At 34.1% G+C, this 21,970-nt stretch overlaps 1 protein-coding gene and 1 long non-coding RNA gene across 2 annotated transcripts; one reads left to right on the top strand and one right to left on the bottom strand.

Moving 5' to 3' along the window:
* Positions 1 to 2,676: 2,676 nt before the first annotated feature.
* LOC112728059 (abscisic acid receptor PYL4) lies at positions 2,677 to 4,162 on the bottom strand. Its single transcript, XM_025778039.3, has one exon. It carries the CDS (start codon positions 3,680 to 3,682, stop codon positions 3,008 to 3,010), a length of 675 nt encoding a protein of 224 aa, XP_025633824.1. The 5' UTR covers positions 3,683 to 4,162; the 3' UTR covers positions 2,677 to 3,007.
* An 11,870-nt stretch (positions 4,163 to 16,032) lies between these two features.
* On the top strand, positions 16,033 to 16,628 carry LOC112729372 (uncharacterized). The gene is made up of 3 exons (XR_003166507.3): positions 16,033 to 16,128; positions 16,212 to 16,285; positions 16,364 to 16,628. It is a non-coding gene; the product is annotated as an uncharacterized lncRNA (long non-coding RNA).
* Positions 16,629 to 21,970: the final 5,342 nt, after the last annotated feature.

Raw genomic sequence — 21,970 nt, 5'->3', positions numbered from 1 at the left:
TTAACAATAAAAATAATCTCAAAATATTTTAAAACATAACAAGAGTATTTAATTATTAAATATATATTTTAAAAAAACTTTAAAAATTAAATTTTAATATGATTTTTATTATAAATATAATTAAAAAAATAAGATATTTTATTTTTAAAATTTAATAATTTTAAGATAAATAGATATTTTTTAATTTGTAATATGAAAATAAAATCTAGAAATCGAATTTTGATTTTGATTTTTTTTTGCATGCACTTTATACATATATAGTTATCCAAATTTTTTTATTAAAATTTCAAATCAAATACAGAAGCGATTTGCTAAATATATAATTCATTTATTACTTATAAGAAATTAATTTTTTTGTTATTTTTTATTATAATTTAAAATATTTTGAGAATATTTTTATTTTTATCATATTTAAAAAATTAGTCCAGTCAACTATTTAATCATTTAGAGAGAATTTTTTATGGTTTGCCCATTGAATTAATTGTCAATTAACTTTATTTTCAGCTCAAAGAGAATAATTAAAGTTTTACATATTAATTTTTAATAAATTAAAGCTTAAATAAAATTGGACCATTTCAGAGATGTCTCTATAACAACTATATAAAAATGGGCTCTAATATAGTTAGCATGTCTAATTCAATTTTATATATTATTAACTCTATATAAAGAATAAAATTATTCAAAAATTTAATTTAAACCTTATCTTTAGAAAGCCTAACAAAAAATGTGAAAGAACTTAAGAAACACTCGAGAAGGTAGCGTGACAGGTGAATGGAATTAAGTTGAAGATAGCCATTAATATTCTTCATATTCAATATTCAAAAATTCAATATTCAATATTCAACTCATCCCCAAAAGTGGACAAACAAAAAGGATGGTGCAAGGAACAGGGATTATTATTATTAAGACCATATGTGTTCAATTATGTTTAATTTATTTTTAATGTATAATATTTATTTTTTAAAATAAAAAATTATATTTAATTTATTTTTAATGTATATTTTATATTTTAATATTTATTCTATTCGAATGATAGATTCAATGACTACTATTTTTGTTTCTGAAAATAAGTGCATATTTTTTCTATTTTGTAGATTTAATAAAAAGAAAAAATATTATTAAATATGTGCCACTTGCATGGGCAAGTTGCAGAAAGCGACGATGAATACTATTCATGATTCACACTCAAACAAACATGATGCCACCCTTTTCTTATCTTTCTCTCTCTATTTTAAGCATTTCCTTCTTCAATGCTTCCCCCCTTTGATTTCATTTCTTTCTCTTTCCACGCTCTCTCTCACCAACTTGAATTCAATATAGAAAAATATGCAATGCAACTTGTTCAATTAAAATAACACTAAAGTACGTCTGCACATTATATAGTACCATTATTATTATGCAACTTGCATGTATGTATCGTTCTTTCATATGCTTTTACTCTTCTCTGCCTCATAAATAATAATAATAATACATAAATGAATAAATACATATATATATAATTTCAAATTGAAGTTATATAATCTTGTTTACAGCTAACGACAGCTTGGTAGATATATCGTAGTATATACCTTTTAATATGCCTTGCTTCATTTGTTTTTTTTTTTTAAAAAAAAACTAATATTTTCACTATCTTTCTCATTTAAAATATTCTTATTTATTCATAAATTTATTTATTTTTGTGTATGACTAGAAATGTAAAGATAATTCAAAGTCGTCGTACCCGAAAGGACCTCTCCTAGAAATGTTACTAGTCATATATAATTCGAAAGATATAAAATGCTTGTATTGAAAAAGAAATATATATACTCCGCAATCAGTGGATCATATATATATATATATATATGTCAAAAATGAAAAGTAAAAGATGCACTTAATAAGCTATACTAATCGTCCTTAATGTGCACCTGAGATATATCAAATTAATTTGAAATAACCTCATAAATCTACCGGATGATGATAATTTTAATAAGTATATATCTATGCACTCATATAAATTTTTACCAATATATATATATATATATATATATATAAAAGTTTAATTTTGATTGATTTACAATACAAAATATTTTACATAATCACTCAATTACATTTATTCATTTAAATAATTAGTAGTTATTTACTAATAATACGGTGATATATAATTGAATATATGTATAAAATATTTTTAACTTATACTGAGAATAGATTAAAATTAAACTTTATATATTTAATTTATATTTATATATATGGTTAATTATATGCAATAGGAAAAGCGAAAGGCAAAAATATAATCCATATACCGGAAAAGGAAACAGCACCATCTTCATCCATAGATTCGCCTTAGCTTGTGATGGGAGTAATGGGAGCTCAAATTTAAAATGCTCAAGAATATATTATTTCATGTGGAAACTTGCAATTCATGACATAACAAAACACTACCCAAATTTTTTTATGTTCAATATAGCACTAAATTCACACAAGCTCATCACCAAATTAATTTATCAATGAATGTACTTAGTGCAATTCTCTTCATCTCATCACCATCCTTCCACTAATTAATAAATAGATTCCCAATCGCATTAACCCTTTCACTCCACTTACAAATTGTTACATATACTATTTTCTTACTTTAATAACAATGTATATATGATATATTATTCTACATACATATTATCAAAAAGGACAATCAAACCAATATTCACAAATTATATTCATATTTCATCATATCACTTAATCAACAATTACACCAACCCAAAATTGGTTGATTTTGTAGATCATCAACTTTACATGTAGCAATAATGTTAGGGGATTATACTTTAGAGAGTCACCAACTAACTTAGCTGTAACAAGAAATAATAATATCCCACCCCCTAACTAACCCAAGCAAAATGTGTTAAGTCCAAAAACTTAACTAATAATAATTCCGAATATATATAATATATAGACACATAAATATTTATATCTTAGTTATAATAGAACTACTATAAATTAAAAATGCAAAAATTAAAAATTAAGGGAAAAAAAAAAATTAGGTACAGAACTTGGTGTTATTGTTGTTGATGCAGTTTCGTCTTGTTAAATTCTCAGCGATATGCGCCAAAGATTGAAGGTTGCATTTTACGATTGTGTCCACAAAAACGCACGTGTCTTCTTTTGTGTTCCCCGGAGGCACATCCACTACGTAGGATTCCACAACCACCGTGCCGGCGCCGGAGGAATCTCCGCCGCCGGAGGAATGAAGCGTAGTAACGGATCGGTAGTTCGCGAGGCGGTGGTCGCCGCCGACGACGCTAAAGCTGAGGACGTGCTCTTCTTCGTCGAGGATCTCGAGTCTCTCGGTGCTCCGGCCGGCGGGGAGGCCGGAGATGACGTGGACCTCACGGACTGTACCTACGGCGCCGTCGCCGCCGATGACGTGGCAGCTCTTCACGAAGTGCTTGTAGGCCTGAGGGTTGTCAAAGCGGCGGACGACGGACCATACGGCGGAAACCGGCGCGGCGATCTCCTGCACCACCGCTGAGCAGCACTGGTTTGCCGCCACAGCATGCGTGTGGTATCTCGCCACAGCGTCAGGGATGACGACGGCCGGTGAAGAATTCTTCTTAAGATGATTGCATCCGGTGACAGTGGCCACACCACCGGTGGTAGCGGTGTGGTTGATCCGGTGGACTAGCATAGAAGACTTCGGTGGATTTGGAGGCATTTTTTCTGTTCAGCTTTTGTCACTTCGATTTGTTTAAAGTACTAGCCTATTACAAGAGACTTATATAGTTATACAAGAAGTTTTTAAACTTTAACTAAATTTAATCAATGAGTAATATGAGGAATAGTATTTAGGGTTTTAATGAGATTTTGATATTTTGAAAGAGATTTTGTTTTAGGAATGAAGAGAGAAAGAGAGGAAGAGGGGTTTTGGGTTGGTATTGATGTTAGGGTTATATAGTATTTTTTTTATCGTAGGTCCTATATATGGTGTCTGTGGGCGATGAGAGAGAGAGGAGAGGGGTGTGGGGGTGTGGTGTGGTGTGGTGTGTGGGGTTGGATTTTTCAAAAGATGAAAGGGGTTAAATGAGGTTCATGTGGGGGTCATGTATTAAAATAGGGACCAACTTGGTCTACTTCAATTTACCAAAATGGGTTTCTCTCTTTTCATTTATGTTCATGTGAATACATATGCAACTTTTATGCAATCTCATGAATGATCCTACTAGCTCTTTCTTCATGAACAAAGGAATTTTACATATTTACCAATTTAGAGGTACATTTGATAATTCAAACAATAGTCTTATATATGAACAATTGGATTGATCAAAGAAAGCAAAGTTGAGGGGTTACCAATGTGTTTTTATGTTTCAATTATACTTTTTTATTGTTAGATGGTACTTTTTTTTTTATCTATCTTGCATTTGAGGTAATATTAGTCAAAATGCAGACAATTTTTTTTAATAACTATATTATTAATGACTGCAAAAGGAAAATGAGAAGAGATAATAATAAGATTACAAAATGATTCTTAATCAAAAGGGTGCATTTATTTCAAATTCTAAACAGGTGATTTTGAAACTTAAAATTTTCTATAAAATTAGAAAATATTAAAATGTCTCTCTTCATAAATTAGTTTTTATTTATTTTAATTGGTAAAAAAATAAAGATTTTTTAATTTGAATATTTTAGAAATTCAAGCTGGTGTTTTATAAAAGTAATTTTTTTACCATAAAAAATTATAACACATGCACTGCCCTAATTTACATATATCAAAAAGTAAGATGCCCAATTGCCCATAAATATGAAACAAACTCAAAAAAAAAACTGCTTAATATAATGAAAAGCAGGGAATAAATTAAAACGACATGGAATTGATAATATATCTTTCATTTAAAAATATCAGGGTAAAAATATCTAAAATCTATATTAATTTAATAAATAATGGATTCCCCATGCTATACCAACACATTATATTATTGGACATTAGGACATGTTTTTCCAGCGAAGAGTATCCTTACTCCCATCATTATCTCTTTTAACTATATTCCTACTCAAGAAGGAAATATTTCACTTGTTTGCATAAGTCCTTGCCTTATTTTTATAAGGCCAGGGAATATGAATTAATTTGTGAATAAATTAAAGCCACATATATATAATGGCAGGCAACAATAATGTGTTGGGATGTTTACGACTAAGTTATCATATAATTCATTTCTTATAAATTTTTACTAAAATAATAAATTTGAGTTGGTCGAATAATTATTTTATTTATCTATTTAATCAAGTATTTAGAATTTTTATTTCTGTATACAAAAATTTATTAGTTAATACTAAATTTTTAAATAAAATTCTGATTCGCAATAAATTAATTATTACCCTCCGACTGAATTAAGAAATACCATGGTTAACCAAATTAAAGAAAAAAATCCCACTAAGGTCGTAATTAATGAGAGTCTTGCTTAATGCTAAAAACTTCAACTCAAAACTAATGCGTCCTTCACATGTAATGTGCATAGTCATGGAGCAGGGTTACATATATATATCAAATATTAAAATTTCAAAGTAAGTTCATTTGGAATTTCTCTACTTTACATTTCGCTTTTCACATTATTGCATATAGTAAACTTATTTTATATATAACAAAAGCAAATATATATATATATATATATATATATACACATTTTTGTCCATTTAAAAAAAAAAAACACATCTTCCTGCATGGTGAGACCTATATAATTAGTGTGTTACAACTTTTGAAGACTATGACCTGTTCAGTATTAGAAAAATAATAACAAAAACTTGTACAATCTTTAGTGGTTTAGCAAGATAATACAAATAAAAAAATTTACATCTTTTTTAGAATATCCACTAATAGTAATTAAATGAAGCAAAAATATATAAAATAGGATTAAATTTACAAGTGCCGTGGGATATTCTTGACTTTATGCATGATGGACGCCCTAATTCATTTATTTGTCAACAAAGAAAAGAATGGCAGTTTCGTAATTTTCGCAAACATGGAGGCTAGAATGCCCTAACTTCTCTCACATTATATGCAACTTGACGATCAACTTGCAAGCAAGATCGTAAGCTATGAGATCAGAATTCAGGAACAAAGTTTGCAAAAGAACAATTAAAAAAAAATAAAAAAAATAAAAATACACATTACACTCAAACCTCAATATTACAACTAATTAAGAAATTAAAAATAAATTTAACCCTATACTAGCTAGTCCACAGTCAGCAGATGCAAAGTACAGGAATAAAAATTTCAGTCGGTTCCTCCATCTTTACTTTAAGTATAGTACTAATATTTTTTCCGAATAAACAAACTTCTGGAAACATATTTAAAATTAAAATTCTTCATCATGCAATATTTTGTATGTGTATTTAAGGCAAATCACAAACAAACTATTAGGGTTTGAAATTTATGTGAATATCCTAAATGTGAAGAGTGGATGTGAATGTTCTAATTCTATGTAAATCGAATCAATTTATTTCGATTTACTTTTATTTTATGTAAATCGAAACAATTTAAATTGATTTAGTATGATTTTTTTGTAAATCAAAATAATGAAATTGATTTATTAGGGTATCATACAATTTGAATCAATATGATTCGATTTACATTGGAGAAGGTTGATATATGCAATTTGAATTAATATGGTTCGATTTACGTTGGATGTTCATGCATGTAATTCGAATAAATATGATTCGATTTACACAAGAAGTAGATCATGGTAAATCGAAGCTAATTACTATCAAAGCAATAATGCATACGATAAAATCGAATTGATTTCATTCGATTTACTTATTAAAGAGCATATGCTATATAAATAGGGCATTAACGTAGAGTGTTGAATTGAAGTAAATTCACAATGGCTAGTGAAGAGAGTTTTCTAGTTCTTGTGCACTACAAAGGCACGATAAAGAAAAAAATACGATCGGGTATAAAATTTACTGATAATGATCCGTTGAGTGTCTTTATTAGAGCTTCTACGAGTCTTGTTGATTTTCAGAATACTATACTACAGAAATTGAGACTGCAGGGAATGAAACAGATAGAGAATTTATATTTCAGAATTTCGATTTCTGTAGTTCGCGATGGGGTGAAATACGACTCGTTTGTGATAGACAGTGACAAAAATTTGCAAGTTTTACTTCACTATCGTTGCCAGTTTTTCGAGGTGAGAATGGCTGAACTATTGGCTAAGCTTGTGGATGTGGTCTCTAACTCAGGAGTATCGAACCGGAATTATCAATCAATACCAATGGCAGCAGCTTCCAGTTCAACCCCTGTTGTTGCGTCTTCATCTCTACCTGTAATGACAACTGTGGGAGATTTGGTGGCATCTCCATCTTTCGCAGTCGATCTACACCATGATGAGAATGCGAAAATAGGTGCTAACATGAATACTCCTGTTATGATTCTGATTCTTAGAAAGGTTGGAGTACTAGATGCGGTGGAAGACTTGCTAGGGGATGACGATGAGGTCGAACCCGCTATGATTGATGATGAGAGTGATGATGATATAGGCAGGAGTATTCCTGTTGGGGCTGGTGGAGCATCGAGCTCGAGAACTTAGTAGTACCCGCCGCACTTTTCTCAGATGTGGAATCCAGTTTTGGGGCCAAAGATTCATAGGACACCGCAAGTCTAGCTGAGTTCCAAGTCGGTCAATAGTTTTAAAATAAAGAGGAAGTTGTCTTATGTGTGAAGACTTATAGCACTGGGGGTTGAGTACAAAGTGCTTGAATCAAACCATGCCAAGTACGTACTACGAAAAGTGTAAGGAGTTTAGAAACAGCTGCAGATGGATGAATCGGATCACTCTATGGCAGTGGAAGGATATCTGGGAGGTCAGACGGTATAACAGACCTCATACATATTTGGCCATCTCAATCTCCAGTGATCATAGGAAGTTTGATTATGATGTGATATCTGCTTTCATCCTTCCTATGATCCGAGTTTATGCGGCTGTATCCATCAAAGTTCTGCAGAATATGACGGAGGCTTATTTGGGTTTGACCGGCGTACAGGAGGATTTGGTTGGCGAAGCAGAAGGCCATCGCGCAGATATATAGGGATTGGGAGGAGGCCTATAATGAGTTTCCAAGATGGGTGTTAGGTGTGAAGATAACGATGCCAAGCAGTATGCGGTTTTGAAGACGAGTCCTATGCAAGTTGGAGGCCAGGTTAACGAGTCACATGCGTTTTTCCACCAACTCTTTTGGTCATTCTCACCGTGCATCGAGGCATTCAAGCATTGTAAGCCTTTGGTCAGTATTGACGGGACCTACTTGTACGGCAAATATGGGAGAACTTTGCTGGTTGCAATTGCTCAGGATGGGAATTCTAATATCGTCCCTATTGCTTTTGCCCTAGTGGAGGGTGAAAATGTGGAGTTGATGCGTGAGCATCTTTCTTATCGTTTCTCAGTGAATTTGCATTTGAATTTGTTGAATTAAAAATTTAGGTTTTTTAAGCCACCATAAATGCTACTTTGAGTTGTCTTGCAATTTAATTGATTTCAGGTAGTATTCGGACGAATTTAGCGGAATTCAGAAAGAAAAAAAAATGAGTCAATTATATGCAAGAGGTGGCGCCAAACTTTATTTAGCTCAAGTTTGGCGCCAGGATCACAATAAAGCTCCAATTTATTTCGGCCATAATGGCGCCAAACGCCACATCCCGGCGTTTGGCACCAGGAAGCTTGGGAATGCATGCAACGTTACAAGTACGTGGCGCCAAACTTCACCCAGCTCAAGATTGGCCCCAATACACTGAAATTGAAGGGCTTCCATGTGATTTGCACCAAATCTTAATAATTAAGTTGATTTATTATTTAGTTTTTAATTAAGAAAAGATATTTATAGGTTTTAGAAAATATATTTTACATAAATTAGGATTAGATATAAAAGGAGAAGATATTTTGACCTAGCTCTTCTTCTCATCTTCCACACTTTACACTTTTTTCTGCTAGGATTTTTTCGCACCATGAGCAACTAAACCTCTATTGTTAAAGTTAGGAGCTCTGTTACTTTAATGGATTAATACTATTGTCACTCTTCTCTTAATCAATGCATTGGTTTATTTTCAAGGATGGGTTTCGTTCTTCATCCTAGGAGTTAGAGTATATTGGAAGATAACTTTTTTTCTAACTGAATTCTTGTTGAATCTTGGAAAAGTTAAATTACTTGAATAACAGTTTGAAATCAATTCCTCACAATTCTCAAATTACCTGAACTTAATGTATTATGTGACATATAATCATCTTATTTTTAGGTACCTAGGATTTATGTGGCTCATAAACTAGGATTAGACTTAAACTTCTAACTTAATTTAAGTGACCAAGGAATTGGCGGTTTGTTTGGTTAGAAGAGATTAAATTTCTAAGGAATTCAGGTTTAATCAATTAGGGTTTGCCATGAATTGAATCCTTGCATGATTAAAGTGAGTGGTAGGAACTATTACTCTGGAAATTTAACATCTCCAAAGCCTTAACTATTCTCTTCATACTGTTTTCACTAACCATTCATTACTTGCTTTCTTAACTCTCTGATTTATTGCTTTATGATAATTGGAACCTAAAACACTCCTTTTTGCTTGTCTGACTAAGTTAATCACTCAACCATTGTTGCTTAATCCATCAATTCTCATGGGATCGACCCTCACTCACCTGAGGTATTACTTGGTACGACCTGGTGCACTTGCCGGTTAGTTTGTGGTTTTCGAAATCTGTACTAGGAGTCATAGCCATTTTTCTTATCTCACTTACGGCAACACGTGACTCCCCAGCCTGGCATTCTCGTGATATCAGATAGGCACAACGGTATCAATGCCGCCTTGGAGGCATCTGATGGTGGCTGTATTCCACCTGCTGCTTATCATGCATTCTGTGTTAAGGACGTTGCAGCAAATTTCGTGCTGAGTTTCAAGGGAAAGAATGCGAGGAGGTTTCTAGTCAACACTACTTATGCGAAGACTGAGGCTGAGTTTTATTATTGGTTTGACATCCTCCGGATTGAAGACCTGGCAATATGTGAATGAGATAATAGGATGGAGTATGACAAGTGGACTTAGCACCGAGATGAAGGTCATAGATTCGGTATATGACTACAAATATTTTCGAGTGTGTTAACTCGGTACTCAAGGGTGTCAAGAACCCTCCAGTTTGTTTCTTGGTGAAGACCACCTATGAGAGATTGGCTGAGCTCTTTGTTCACAAGGGACGAGAGGCTAAGGCACAACTGGGGACATGTCAACAATTTAGTCAGTCACTGGTTAAGACAATGTAGGCTAATCTAAAGGCATCGAGGTGTTTCATAATGACCCTATATGATAGGGATAATTTGGAGTTCAATGTGGCCGAGACTACTCCGACAGGTAACTTCTCACTTGGTACTTACAGAGTCTCGTTGAGAGATCGGACTTGCAATTGCGGGTACTTTATTCAGGCACTTCATTACCCATGTCGACATGCAGTAGCTTGCTGTGCATATTCCCACCTGAGCTGGGCAACTTATTTTCATGAGGTATATCGCCTCAGAATGGATTTTAATGTTTACGAGATGGGATTCAATCTACCGATTCCAGAAGGCTTATGGCCACCATATGATGGTCCAACCGTCATCCCTGATCCCAGTAAGAGGCGTGCATATCAGGATCATCCAAGGAGCACAAGAATTCGCACCAATATGGATGAAGCGGATCCGAATAGACCAAAGCAGTGTAGGCTATACAGACAGCGTGGTCATACTCGGCGGAATTGTTCACAGGGAGGAGTCACCGGGGGGTCTGGAGCAGTGGGCAGAGTTTAGTATTTTTTTATTGTGTTGCCTTTTCATATATCCACTGTATTACGCTTTATTTTTGTTTAGCAATGCTTGTTGAGAGATGTGTTATCTTTTCCGTGTTTCTAGTTGTTTTTATTATTGTCTTGTCGAACAAACTGTCGTTATTGATGTTATTGTGTTTTCTTTTTCAGCACGGTGTTACCTTCACTTTTTTTCTCGTGAACTTTCAACATAGATCGATTAAGAACATCATTAATATATACCTTCCAAAGTCATTCAAGTATTATATAATGACATATCATGATAACATGGTAAGAATAATTACATATTAAGATGTTAACATGATAACATAATAACATAACAACCATAATAACATAGCATGATGACCTATTTCTGAATACAACAACCCAATACTAATGACATAGCACGATAACATAATAACACATAACATAACAGTCATCCGAATAGTCAGAATAGATGTGATCCTGTGAGGCAGCGACGGGGGCGCCTGATCCTCTGCGCTCTCTGAGCAAGAGGTACCTCATCCTCGTCTCCGGTCAGTTCGGGTGGCCTAGATAGACTTGCACGATCGGGGGTGCAGCTGCAACTACCGAGGGAGGAGTGCCACCCAATGCAAATGTCTCGTCCAAAGGCCCTGACGGAGGCTCGTTCAGGTCCACATCAAGGGGGTGTCTGCTGTCCGGAGACTTGCAGTCCACATCGGGATACCTCATCCTCCTGGATAATGATGCTAATCTTTTTCTCCGAAGTCACTATCAAGGCCATCGCTGCCTAGCAAATCCTAAAGGAGCTCACCCAAGCTCATGAATGTCTGACTCTCATGTAGGGCCATATCACTGCTAGGGACACCAACAAAATAATTGCCAAAACCTCCGTCACCTCCAAACCCTCCACCATCCCCTAACCCTAAAGCACCACACTAAAAGCCACCTCCACCTCTACCTCTACTGCCACCATCTCCACCTCCGCCAGTACCTCTACTAACATCAAATCCACCCTCTAAACCACAACCACCACCACCACAATCTTCTCCACCTCCACCACCACTTTCAGCTCGACCCTCATCATCATTTCCACCACTGTCATCTCCACCTTCACCACTGTCATCCCCGCCTCTCCTAATATGTCCACCCCTCCCTCCTTCTCGATTGCGCCTCCTACCTCGTCGACGACCTCGACCCCTTTTCTCTATGGCGTCAATCGCATCATCGATCCATCTCTACTCACGATCACTGGCTCGTGTACCAATACGATGTCTCCGCTCCACTCTACGTCTGTTAGGAACATCTGGCACCTGGTCTGTCTCAGGAACCTGTCCTGGACCTCTCTGTGTTGCCTCAGCTATAGAGTACCTACTAAAAATCTATCCAACCTCTCTCTTATATGATCATCTCCTTGTCGCCTATTAGACCAAGTGAAAGGTTGACCAACCATTTTTAGGTCTATAAAAATATCATCATCAATAAACTGATTAAATATATTAAGTACAACATTTTTTCACAGGTTTATATGGCGACTATATGTAGTTCAAAATTAAATGTATATGTATAGCATTGTTATTAATTAAAAATTAAAATTAAAATTTAAGAATAAATTTTAGTCCTATATATGGCAATTTCCATCGAATTTTCCAGAGTAGAAAACGGAGGCAAAGCAGGCGCATAAGCTATCTGTGTATTGATATAACATTTCATTTCATCCCAATTTGCAAATGACTTTTTTGGTGCTTTAACGTGATGTGCCACACCCTTTTTTGTGCTTTTCCCTTTTTCTTTGTTCAAAGTGTCTCAACTCTCAAATTCTACGTGACTCGGTGCGCCGTTGCAGTAACATTAATATTTAGTTAACAATTTTCTGCCCCAAAACTTGGAAATTGGAATAATTATATAGAGGAATTATAGGCCAATTTTTCTTCTATTTTAACAAGAAAAGCTATGTCTATATAATTAAGAATAATATAATATGTGTAAAAAAATCCGTTCACAGGTATGGCTAAATAACCCTACATCAGTCCAAAAAAAAAACTAAGCAAAAAAATCTCGTTTATTTTTTAAACATGGTTAATTGCATAAAACTCGTGGCTAATTAAATATCTCCCTAGTTTTCAAAACAACATGTTTAATTTTTTATTATTGTAAAAAATATCTTCATTATAATTTTTTTCAGACTTCAAGCTAGTGTATGTACATCAATATATAATTATATGCAATATTATATATATTATTGTAAAAATTAAATTGACTATATGTAAACTCTTAAAGTGAGATGAGAATTTGATCTGGTGCTAGAGACCAAAATGAACTTTGGGTCCAATTTTATTTGGTGCACATGACATGGAAATTAATATCAACATGTGTTCATGTATGTGTTTCCCTTTTATCTATGCAATTGATGCTATGACTAGTTGAGTAGTTGTTGGTAAGTGAATATATGTGATGTGCCACAAAACTAGCCCAATATGACCCTTAAGCTGGGACCAAAGTATGGGTAGATAGATATATATCGTTTAATTTCCATCATTGGTTGATTTAGAACTTTGACATTCACTTATACCCATATGGGGGTCCCTTCAAAATAATGCTAGTTTTCCTAACTAAATGTACAAGCATCAAATTAAATATCAATATTTTTGTTTTATAGATTTTCATATATAGATATATATTTAATGATCTTGAGAATTGATCTACAATTCATATAATTATTTCTTAGATAGAAGTGTGTTAAATGTGGGTAGTATTTATAAATGGAATCTATATATATATATATATATATATTCTAATGATTATCTGTAACATTCTTATTATCATAATGTCACGCTTTTAACTGTGTCATTCTGATAGCGAGAATATTACGATTATTTTTATATATAATAATAATAAAATAGGAACTTTTAACTAAAAATTTTAGCGATTTTTTTTTAAAAACCAAAAAATACATTTTTCTCCTTTTTCATACATTCAAACATACATATAAATTATCATAATATTATTACATCCACAATCAGAATAATTATAGAACCATATATATATATATATATATAAAAGTCATATCATAAAAATCACAATTCCTATCTCTCTTTACAAAATGTAAATAACCATAACAAAGGCGAAGGAAAATATCTAAGGAAATAAAACAATTAAAATATAATCGAGTGCTCGGTCAAATCTTCATAGACTTTTCATCTGTTTTTTGAAAAAGATAAGGTTGTAGGAAGTGAAAACCTAATTACATGGTCTCACTAGATAGATTTCAGAATTGTTATAAAATCAAAATTCGCTTACAGTAGTGATCATTACTTATCTTATAAATATTCTTGCTAATTTAGTTTCATTCATTCTTAATTACATCAAATTCTTTACTCACTAATTCACTAAACCTCAATCTTTATTTCAAAGTCATGTGATTATCCATTCAAAATCAGAAATCATCAAAACTCCAATCTCAACAATATTTTGTATTTCACTACCTATCAAAGAAACAATTTTATCAAACTTACCAACACGTATAACTTATCCAATCACGGCCTCCGTCCCAACAATCACAGTCTCCAGCCCAAACAATCACGGCCTCTGGCCCAAAAAATCACCACAACTCATCAATAAATGCAACTCAAATCAAATACAGCCTCTGGCCCATAATGCATCCAGCATTCAAACCATCATAAAGTCAATTAATCATGACCTCTAGCCCAAAAGATAATCAACCATGGCCTCCGGCCTAAAACATAATCAATCACGGCCTCCAACCCAAAACATAATCAATCACTTACAAACTACCACACTCCACCATAATCCGAACCAACAGGCCACAAACATAAGCAATCAACAGAAATCAAACAATCACACATAACAAATAATTATAACTAGTAGTATAATTAGCAGTTAATAGAATATCAATTAGGAAAACTAAAATAATTATGCAGACCCAAGAAATTTCAAATAAATGCAGTATGATGCATGTCTGTCCTACTTTCCGTGAGCTCACGTGTCCGTTAAATTGTCAAAACCCGACACATCTAGTAGCTAACCCAGATATTGTCTCTCTGTTATGCATCCACACTCCCGGGATATAATGCTCCCACACTTTTGGGATATAGTGCCCGACACACTCTTGGGATATAGTGTCTGCCACACTTTTCGGTATATAATGCTCTCACACTCTTGGGATATAGTGCCTGACACACTCTTGAGATATAGTGTCCGACATACTTCTTTGTATATAGTGCTCCCACATTCTTGGGATATAGTGTCTGTCACACTCTTAGAATATAGTTTTCGGCACACTCTTCACTACTAGAAAACTAGTTATTACAGACGGATATTTCCGACGGATTTTATCCCACGGAAATACAGACAGAATTTCAGAGGGATTTTTTTGTCGGAAAACAAAAAAATGAATTAACATAAATTACAGACGGAAAATAGAATCCGTCAATAATTCTGTCGGTAAAATTAATTTTTTTTCGTGGAAAATGGTTACAGACGATTTTCTGTCTGTAATTAAATAGACAAAATGCTGCATTTTATTAACTTATTACAGACAGAAAATCCGTTTGTAATTTAAAATTTTCCGTCGAAAAATTTTAATTTAGACCTAACTTCATCCCTACCCTATCGACGTCCTTTCACATACATAAAATCACAATCAAACGAGTTGTTCCTCTCTCCTTCAACGAGCTTCTCCGTCGCACGAGCTTCTTCTTCTCCTTTCCTCACTCATAGTGCCACCGCCGCCACCCTAACTACCGCAGCTACCTTCTCCTTCTTCTCCTCTCTTTTAAACACTGAACCAGTAGAACACATCCCCTGTCTCTCTCGTTCTTTCTCGTTCGCAGAACAAATCAAGCTCAAGCTCCTGTTCTCTTCGTCTCAGGTGAGCTCCAGCGCGCCGGCGCCACCTGTAGCAGTGTCTGTCCCCACCACCGCCACGCCTCTCTCTCCTTTTATTCCCACTCAGTTCTGGCTCGCATATCTTTTCAGCGCCGCAACCATCATCTCCTCCAGTCAATGCTTCCAGGTTTTGGTTTCAAAATTCTTTTAATTTCTGTTAAGTTCAATTAATTTTGTTTAGTTAATTTGATTTTAGTAATTAGTTTAGATAGATTTGTTTTCTGATTAGTGGATTTTTAAGTTTTGATTAGATTAGGTTTAGTTAGATTTGTTTCTTTTCTGATTTTAGTAATTAGTTTGATTTAAAATTTGTTGTTGAAACTTTTTTCCTCATGGTTTTTCAATTTTTGGTGTTGTGGCATAGATAGAAAGAAAGCAAAAAGAAAAAGATATTGAAGGTGAAGGTGTATGCGGACCGCATGTCCCAACCATCTCGTGTCGTTCTTATCTTCTGCAAGTAATTTAATTCAACGTTGTATTTCTTTGCTGGAATTTGAATTCTGCTACTACTACTACTGCTAATGCTTAATTTCTCAATAGAGTTAATGGAATAGAATTCGACGAGATTAAAGTTGAAATCTCCAAAAGACAGCAGTTATCTCCCGAATTTGCAGGTAATCATTACAATTACTATGCTTCTGAAGACACTTATCTACCTCTTTAATTAAACCTCCATAATCCGTCTCTATCAGCTATCAACCCTTTCAAGAAACTCCTTGCTATTGTTGATGGAAGGTTCAAGCTATTCGAGAGGTACTTCCTTCTTATTTCAATTTCATTTTGATCAATCATTTCCATGAATTTGAACTTCAATTAGACGTGTTCTTTTCTTCTTGGCAGTCACGCAACTCTTATCTATCTTGCTTCTGCCTTTCCTGGTATTGCTGATCATTGGTTGGTATTATCCCCTTTTCACTTATTTAATCACAATAATTTTCTTATGACTCCACAGATATGTGAATGACCACAGCGTTAGGTACTTGGTTGTCACATCTGCGTCACTTATTAAACGGAAAATCTTCTTCTTTTCAGGATGTATGGTGTGGCCCTGGAATTGGACTCGCATCAGATCATGCTTCTGCTTCTGTAGATTGTGTGGTGGCAAGGAAGAATGCTTCTTCAAGAAGGAACCTTGATGCTGTTGAGAGAGCAACACATAGGGAAGAGGTATTTTTATTTTTCCATCATCATCTTCTACTTCAATTCTTACTGTTTTCTTTTTTATTTATTTAATTTATTCATTTAAGTTATTTTCTCTTCAGACACTGCATTTTCATATTCATATAATTGTTGGGAATTGAAGCCTCTTCTCTTCCTCAACTCAATGACAGTTCTTGATTGTTTAATTGATTAAAGACTGTACATTGGTTTGCCTGATGCGAAGCAAAGAGTCCAAATTTTTGGTGTGCATAGTTCTGGAAAGCAACTTCCAGAGGATGTTGATTTTGAAAAGGTATATTGCTTATCTATTCAAATTCACTTCTCTCTTTTCCATTGAATTCATACATTGATTTCTTACATCAACAACTTGTCTTCCGAATTGTTGGATTCTCAGGAGCAGATATAAGAAACCTTGTCAATGAAGCAGCAATAATGATGGTGGGTTTCTGCTGCATTTGATTTTATTCTTTGTTATGCTACTAACCTCCAGATTTAGACCTGCTGTATGCAACATCATGGTGGTGTCTTCAGTGTGACTTTAATATGTCTGTAGTTGAAGGGAATGTGATTAATCACGGTTAAGAACTATAGGTTTTTGGTAAGGGGAGTTAATGTACAAATGATAGAGTTGATGCATTACAAAACATTTAAGGGCTGCAGCATCTATTTGTTTCTTAATCTGAGAAGGCTCGAAGTGAGTTGGAGCATAGTCCAATCTTTTTATTCAGTTTATGAGAATTGACAATCATGTATTTTTCATTTATAGTAGGAAATTGTTATAGAGAAACAAAGCCTTAATCTAGTGTTTTTGAGTGCTAGTAGTAGTTATGAAAGCCCAGGCCCATGAATAGCCATAATCAAATCCTTGCATAGCTTCTGGTCATCTTGTATGCAGTTTACATGGTAAATTCTCCTTGCTGCTCTTCCTTCTGTTACTGTATTAGTAAGCAAAGATAAGATGCAAAATTAAAGCTTCTATTATTGGCTGCAGGTGAGGGTATGAGTGTGCTTCTCATTTTAAATAATAAAATAAATCAACATTTTTTTTAATGTTCAAATGTTTTTAATTCTTGTTGCTGTACTATTTTTATACTGTTTATGAATTTATTATAGGTTTTGATGCATGTGGATTAAAAGCTTACCAATTTACCTTTTTTTTAGGTGATCTCAGATGCAAGACAACTTAATGAGAGAACAGGTAAATGATTCCATATAATCCCTTTTGTATCCATTTCTAGTTATTCCTATTTCTTAATTGATGAAAGTAGGACAAGTGACAAGTTTTATCAATATATGGTATTATGTAACCTTATATTCCTAGTGTATTATCCAATTTATACATGAATGACCAAAATAAAAAGGTCATGTGACTTTTTCTTAATTGATTATGTAGCCTTTTTAACAACAGTACATGGTTACACAACCACCATTTGCTCTTTCTCTTGCATAAAAATAAAACTACTCTTCTGACTAGATACATCCTTTTATATATGGAAAATACATGTTAATTGAGGGTACTGATTCTGTATGTATGAATGTGAAGAGTGAATTTGATTAGTTAGATCTTTCGTTAATAGTTAATATTATAATATAAAGCCACTTTTTTTAAACTCCCAAGAAATGTTCTGAAGATTGGGGGAAAAGAACAAATTCTTTAGAGCAAACACTAAGCAGGTTGTTCATCTATTTATATTTTTATTCATTTAATAAAAGATTAACAAATTAGAACAAGGGCTTAATTCATAACTTTTTTTTCTTATGAACTTTATATTTTTATTATTTATGCCATTTACAACCTTTTAAATTATAGTTTAAATTAAGATTATACTTTTTTTATCTTCTTGAGGCAGCTCTATTGAAAAATTATAAAGATTAACTCTTTTGTGTTAATAAACCGAGACAATGTTTATCTTTCTATTCTTAGCCATTTCTCTGTACTATGGCTACCCTTTTCACACACAAGTTTTACTTTTAAAATGAAAAGTTCTTATTGGTGCCAATTTTTTTCACTTTTTTAAGGATAATAAATTAGATGCTTAGAAAAGAGAACAAAAAACTAAACTTTTTCATGATAGCTCCTTTCTTGCTTACAGTATTTGTATGGTTTATTGCAGTGGATGATTAATGTTACTGTTGATTTTGATTTTACACCATTTCATGGTAATGAGGGTGGTCAGCAGCAGCGCACACTTCATCAAATAAGATCAGTATTTGTTTTATTTTATGATTTCATGTAGAGTTTAAGTCAATTTTTGATTTTTTAATATTTGCTTAGTGTCATAGAGTTTGGACATTTTTTTTTTAAAATAGGGTTGTTCTCAGATCTTGTTTGAGTGCAAAGAGACCTGAGGGATCACTATGTCTCTCTTTGCAGTTAATGGTAACATTCCCCATGAAAATTCTTTTATAGACAACATTTGCTTTTTCATCTTTTTCAAGACATGTGACACCACTGCCAAAACCCACCGCTTTGCAACGTCAGGAAGGTCTGAAACTGTCTAGGTGGTAATCCCGACAGCTTCGCTTCTCCTTTTTGTCAAAATATCCAAATGCCAATTCTTTCATTTGCTAGTTATTCTGTCATTCAATTTCATCTTTCACGTAGGTAAGAGCCACCCTTGATGCAGTTGAGGAAGTCATAGAAGAAAGAGATCTCGATCCCTTATTTTCAGACAGGTATTGTCTGCTTTTGTCTATAACTGAAGTAGCTTATATAAGATGTATATATTTTTTATATATATTTAAAAGTTAAAATATGTTATGCTTCAATTTAACAATTAGTGAAGCTTAAGTTGAATTAAGTAGTCTTCGTTGTCATTAAGTTCTCTATGGTAGCGTTTGTTTGCGAGACAGAGACCAAGAGACAGAGACAGAGAGACAGAGACCAAGAGATAGAGACAGAAATAAGTATAGTATTGTGTTTGGTGTGATAGTGTACAAGACTGAGTTATGTCTCAGTATCGTGTTTGGTTTGAAGTAAAAGATGAAGACTAAATTTATGAACTTACTAAAATTCCCCTTTAATTTCAGCAAAGAACCCTAACCCCCCCCCCCCCAAAAAACAATTTCATTTTCGATAGTGGCAAACCCTCACCCCCTTTCTCCTTTCAGCCACCGTTCCTGCTGTCCTCTTCCGGCAACGTAGGCTGGAGCCTGACCCGCGGCCGCTTGGACCTCAGGTTTTCAGCCTTTTTTGGTCGGATCGACGAAGGCCCCTCGGCAGTGATCCCTGGTTCGACTTGGTGGACCCGTTAGTGACCCCTGTTTTGTGACGCCGCTGCGGAATCGATCTTTGTGGGTGTGCGTCGCGACGGTGCCGGATCTGTGCCTCAGTTCGTCGCCGTTTGTGAGGTAGCGTTTGTTTGCATTGCTGTCTTTTTTGTTTTGCTCCTTTCTCAAAAACCTTAATTAGTTCATCTTTAATTTCGGCTTCTCTGTTCAGACCTCTCAACCGTTTGCCGAACATAGTATTGAATTTAGAATTTAAAATATTGAGTGAAGGCATTTCTTAGGAATTGCTGTCAATACTTGCTCATATTTGTCTTCCAATGGTATTTCGTTTATGTATGTTCTACTGTGAAATTGTAATTCTGCTGGCGAATATTTGCTCTGCTGAAAAGAGAAGTGAGCTTAATTAAGCAGGTATCTGTTCCAGCAACTATCTAAAATTTAACCTTTTATCAGTTAAATAACCTGTTCAATTTGAGTTATCCATTTATTTGTCCACTTAACCATCTTTCTGCTTTAATCACTCATAATAAAGTGTTTATATGTACTCAAATTTTGTTATTTGAACTTTGCCAAGTAAGAGGTGACACAGTTAACACTTGATATGCAAGTTATCATAGAATTTTCCTGGTAATTGTTTGCGAGATGTTTGTCACGAAACTAGCTGTAAGGCCGTTTTGCTGTAGTTGAAAGATCCTCCTAAGATGTATCCTATAGTTGGTTCTCTAGGTTCATTTTATTGTCTTGCAATTTAATGCAATTCAGATTAGGAGCTGTTTTGTGACCATACTCTACTGCTAAGTGTAGTAGCAACTAATTTAGCTAGCAAATGCACTAAGCACACTTGTTCCTAGCAAATGCACTAAGCACACTTGATTATCTAGCAAATGCACTAAGCACACTTGATTTTCTCTCTGCATCAACTAATTTGTGGTTTCAATGAATTTGTCCCTTTTGCTTCCTAACAATGGTTTTTAGTGCAGTTGTTAGAAACAGGCTTTTTGTGTCTGCCTATGTATTAATTTGTTATTGTATATGGTTGAGAGGGTTTATGCAAACTATTATATATACAAAATGTATATACGTTGTAATTGCGCAAAGTGGAAATCTTTTGGGGAATAATGATATATCCTCCTACACAGAAATTGTTCATTTCTTCTTATCTGATATTCATCCTAACTAGTTGACCGTTTATAATATTGTTATAATGTAACCTCCTGTTTGTGAATGGCGAATGAGTTAACAATTTCTAAATCAGTGTAACCTGCAATACAAGTCTACAGCAGTCTTGATGATATACTTTGTCTAGATGCTCAAACTATTCTAAGAAACTTTCCTTTTATTTTAAAAAAAATGAGAAGAACTGGTACAGAGACATGATTGCAACCAAAATTTTTTTTTATATTTCTGCATTTGTTTCGGTTGAATCATCATTGGTTGTTTCATATATGAATCCTCTTCTTCTTTTATGTGTTGTGTGTACTACATTAAAATTGTTTGAGTTACTGTTAAATTTGTAGGGTGGTTAACAATGGCTTCCTCAAGTCAAAGATCAACAAGTGGTACGTACGGCAGCGGGAACATAACGGGAGACCGTTTTTGTGAGTATGGGTTAAGAGCACCGTTACAAGTTTCGAATAGCGTGGCCAACCTGGGTAGAAAGTATTACGCGTGTCCAACAAGGCGATGTGAATGGTTTAGATGGGCAGGCCCAAATATCCAGCCTTCTGACTCCGGAGATGATCGATCTTCTCAGCTTAACTTTAATTTTAAGACGAGCGAACGAGTGGAAAAACTTCATGCTGATGTTGTGTATCTGAAGTTTCTAATGTGCGGTCAACTTGTTGTCTCCATTTTTTGTGTTGTGTTGATCATTGTTGTGTTGTGTAAGTTGTAGTATGGCCTTTGAA

This window comes from Arachis hypogaea, chromosome 12 (assembly GCF_003086295.3).
Source record: "Arachis hypogaea cultivar Tifrunner chromosome 12, arahy.Tifrunner.gnm2.J5K5, whole genome shotgun sequence".
Classification (NCBI taxonomy): Eukaryota; Viridiplantae; Streptophyta; class Magnoliopsida; order Fabales; family Fabaceae; genus Arachis; species Arachis hypogaea.
Note: the sequence above shows the minus strand (reverse complement) of the source record. Positions and strands in the feature narration are given on the sequence as shown.

What these genes read in the sequence shown, in the direction of transcription:
- LOC112728059 (XM_025778039.3), bottom strand. Translation starts at nt 3,682, where the DNA reads ATGCCTCCAAATCCACCGAAGTCTTCTATGCTAGTCCACCGGATCAAC.